This window comes from Myotis lucifugus, unplaced genomic scaffold, assembly GCF_000147115.1.
Source record: "Myotis lucifugus unplaced genomic scaffold, Myoluc2.0 scaffold_72, whole genome shotgun sequence".
In the NCBI taxonomy this organism is placed as follows: domain Eukaryota; kingdom Metazoa; phylum Chordata; class Mammalia; order Chiroptera; family Vespertilionidae; genus Myotis; species Myotis lucifugus.
In genome coordinates, this window is record NW_005871120.1 from 4,836,121 (window position 1) to 4,839,229 (window position 3,109).

The window sequence follows — 3,109 nt, forward strand, 5'->3', positions numbered from 1 at the left end:
ACTCACTGATCAAACACAAGGCAAGAACCACGCCCCCAAAGGAGAGAATCACAGAGCCATTTAGCGAGGAGGAATGTGTGTGTGTGTGTGTATGGGGGGGGTGGGGGACCTCCCTGTGAAGGAAGAAACCCTTACCCCAGTTACTCAGCACCTCCCCAGATGCGTCCAGTGTCAAGGACCCAGCACCTCACAAGACCGTAGGGTCCACATGTACAGCTCTACCTTCTCATGCCCCCTCTGGTGCTCTCACTATGCACATCACTCCATCCCCAATTCCTGGCCTAGAGCTGAACATGAATAAACATTGGCAGAGCTTCTGTGGCGCTAAAACCTGCCTTTCTGGAACATGCCTGCTTCGGTCCTGCTCTGCCTTCCAAGGCCACCAAAAGGAAACCAGATTCACTCGGACAGTGTCTTTCAGACAGGCAGCCCCTGCTACGCATGCTCCTGTGGGTGTTCTCCCTGGCTCTGCGTCCCCCCCCCCCGCCCCCCCGGATGTGGGAAAGGGCCCCTCACTTGCGGCCATACTTTCACTGGCTGCTTCTGCAGGTCCTCCACCAAGGCAACAGCTTCCTCGCCACTCTCGGGGCGCCGCTCTCGCAGCCAGTCCTGGACACCCCCGGGCAGCACACTCAGGAACTGCTCCAGCACCAGCAGCTCCAAGATCTGCTCCTTGGTGCGCAGTTCAGGTCGCAGCCAGCGGCAGCAGAGCTCCCACAGCTGGCTGAAGGCCTCGTGGGGCCCGCCCGCATCCCCGTAGCAGAACTGCCGAAAGCGCTGGCGGCAGGCCTCGGAGTCCCTGCTGTCCTCTTGCTGGGCAGAGTCCTGGTCCCAGGAGGAATCTTCCACCTTCACGATGAGAAGCCCTGCTCCCTCCCCAGGGGCCTGGTCCTGGGACTCCAGGGGGGCTGCCATCCCCCTGGCCTAAGGCTCGGGGTTGGTGGGCCTCAACCCAGGAGCCTGCCCTTCAGTCTCCCTGAGGGATTCCCTGTGGCAACTGGGCCAGCATCTGGACACAGGCTCCTAGGGAAAGAGCAAAACAGCAGGAGGAAGAAGGTACATGAGCAAACACCAGTCTGGAGGGACATCCAGGGACTTGAGCTCCCATCCTCTCCTGGCCCTGAGGCCTTTTGTAGGCTCTCCTGTAAAGCCCTGCTCATTCGACACTCTCCCCCCTACCAATGCAGGTCCACAGCCCCTTATCCTCAGCTCTGACATCCCAAACTCCCAGGGTTATACCAGCTGGCCTACTGATGTGAGCATGTTTGTAATCTCCATTGATCCCACTTAATGTAAATGTTCATATATTTTACAGCAGAAATATTCATGTATTTGAGTCTGTAAAACCCCATCAAGCTGTTCTCACAATGTGTATTTCTGTATGTGTACTATGGTTCAATAAAAAAAAAAATTAACAGGTTTGATTGTTGCCCTAGACTCTGCTGCCAGGGGTTACTTGATATACTACGTGCACTGTATTATCCTTCTGAAATTTAAAAACTTCTGAATTCCAAACAACTTCCGGTCCAGGGGTGCCAGCGATGGGCTCACAGACACCATCCTAAGCCATTCATCCACAGGTATGTATGAATGTATGACATGTTTATTATGCCTTACGCTGCCATAAAAGTCTTGAAAAGAGTGGATTTTAGAACTCTGTTTTTTGTTTCAATAAAGAAGTGACACCTTGCCATAACCGGTTTGGCTCAGTGGATAGGGCGTTGGCCTGCAGACTGAAAGGTCCCAGGTTCGATTCCAGTCAAGGGCATGTACCTGGGTTGCGGGCACATCCCCAGTAGTGAGTGTGCAGGAGGCAGCTGATCGATATTTCTCTCTCATTGATGTTTCTAACTCTCTATCCCTCTCCCTTCCTCTCTGTAAAAAATCAATAAAATATATATTTTTTTTTAAAAAGAAGTGACACCAGCCACTGTAATAAAAGGGGAGAGGGGCTGCACAATACAGAATCCATAGAAGAAACTCTCCATTCGACCATGCAGTGCACCCTCCCATCAACAGCCTGACATATAACCCCCCAGACCTCCCCCTAAAGCATTTACTAAAAATGTGCTTCTAGGAACGGAAAGTGTTTTTTGTGTGTTTTCACAGAATGAGGTCTTCTTGCACAAACTATTTTGCAATACGCTTTTCCACCTAACACTGCTTCTTCCTTAGCCACGCGGTATGGATGTGCTCGCTTCTGAGCCAATACCCAAGGGAGGCGTTCGGGTTGGTTCCAGTCCTTTTCTCTACGGCACACTAAGTACTTTATTCTGTCCTTTTTTAAATTTTAATTTATTTATTAGCGAGAGGGGGAGAGGGAAAGAGAACCATGGGTTTGTTGTTCCACTTATTTATGCGTTCACGGGTTGCTTCTCGACTGTGCCCTGACCCAGGATCAAACCCGCCGCCTCGGCGGAGCAGGAGGACGCTCTTGACTAACCAAACCGGGCAATCCGGCGGGGCGCGCACTTTATTCTTGTCACTTCTCACAACACCCCTGAGAGGTTCGCGCTCCATTCTCGTCCTCTAGTGACCGAGGAGGAGGCTCCGCTCGGAGAGGGCGAGGGACTCACCAGGGTCGCGCGGCAGGACGCGGCAGGCGGGAACGCGGACCGCCCGAGCCCCGAGCTCGATCCCCGGCAGCCTCGCCTGCACGGAGCCGAGAGGCGGCGGGGCGGGCAGTGGGTGCGGCGCCCGGGCTCCCCGCAGCGCTTCTCAGCGGTGCACGCCCCCTCCGGCTTCTGCCTGGGAGCGCGGGCCCCTCCCGCAGGGAGCCCGAAGCTCGACCTGGGAGTCCAGCGGCCCCGGTCGCGCGTCCCGCCCCGGGGCCACACCCCCCACCGCCGCCCTGGCGTTCCCAGTTCCGCTGGATTCCGGCGCCGGAAGTCCGCGCGGAGCTCGCCGGGAAACGGCACGGCGCACGCGCTGCTCTAAGGACTCGGAACTACATCCCCCAGAAGGCCGTTGCTCAGTGAGCCCGTTCGCCTTGACCGACGGCCAATGAACGGAGAGAGTTACCTTGCGCGTCAACACCCACGCCCGCGAGTTGTGGTCTGCGTTTGACTCGGGCAGTCCTTTCGCTCGTCGTTCAGGTTTCTCGGCTCTA

The 3,109-nt window shown here is 55.8% G+C and overlaps 1 protein-coding gene across 1 annotated transcript in view; it reads right to left on the reverse strand.

The window, feature by feature from the left end:
• ZNF213 (zinc finger protein 213) overlaps positions 1–2,843 on the reverse strand; it is a 6,333-nt gene extending 3,490 nt beyond the window's left edge. The window contains 2 exon segments of the mRNA XM_023755292.1: positions 517–1,023; positions 2,577–2,843. Of these exon segments, the coding sequence (XP_023611060.1) occupies positions 517–915 (399 nt within the window). The 5' untranslated portion in view covers positions 916–1,023; positions 2,577–2,843.
• Positions 2,844–3,109: the final 266 nt, after the last annotated feature.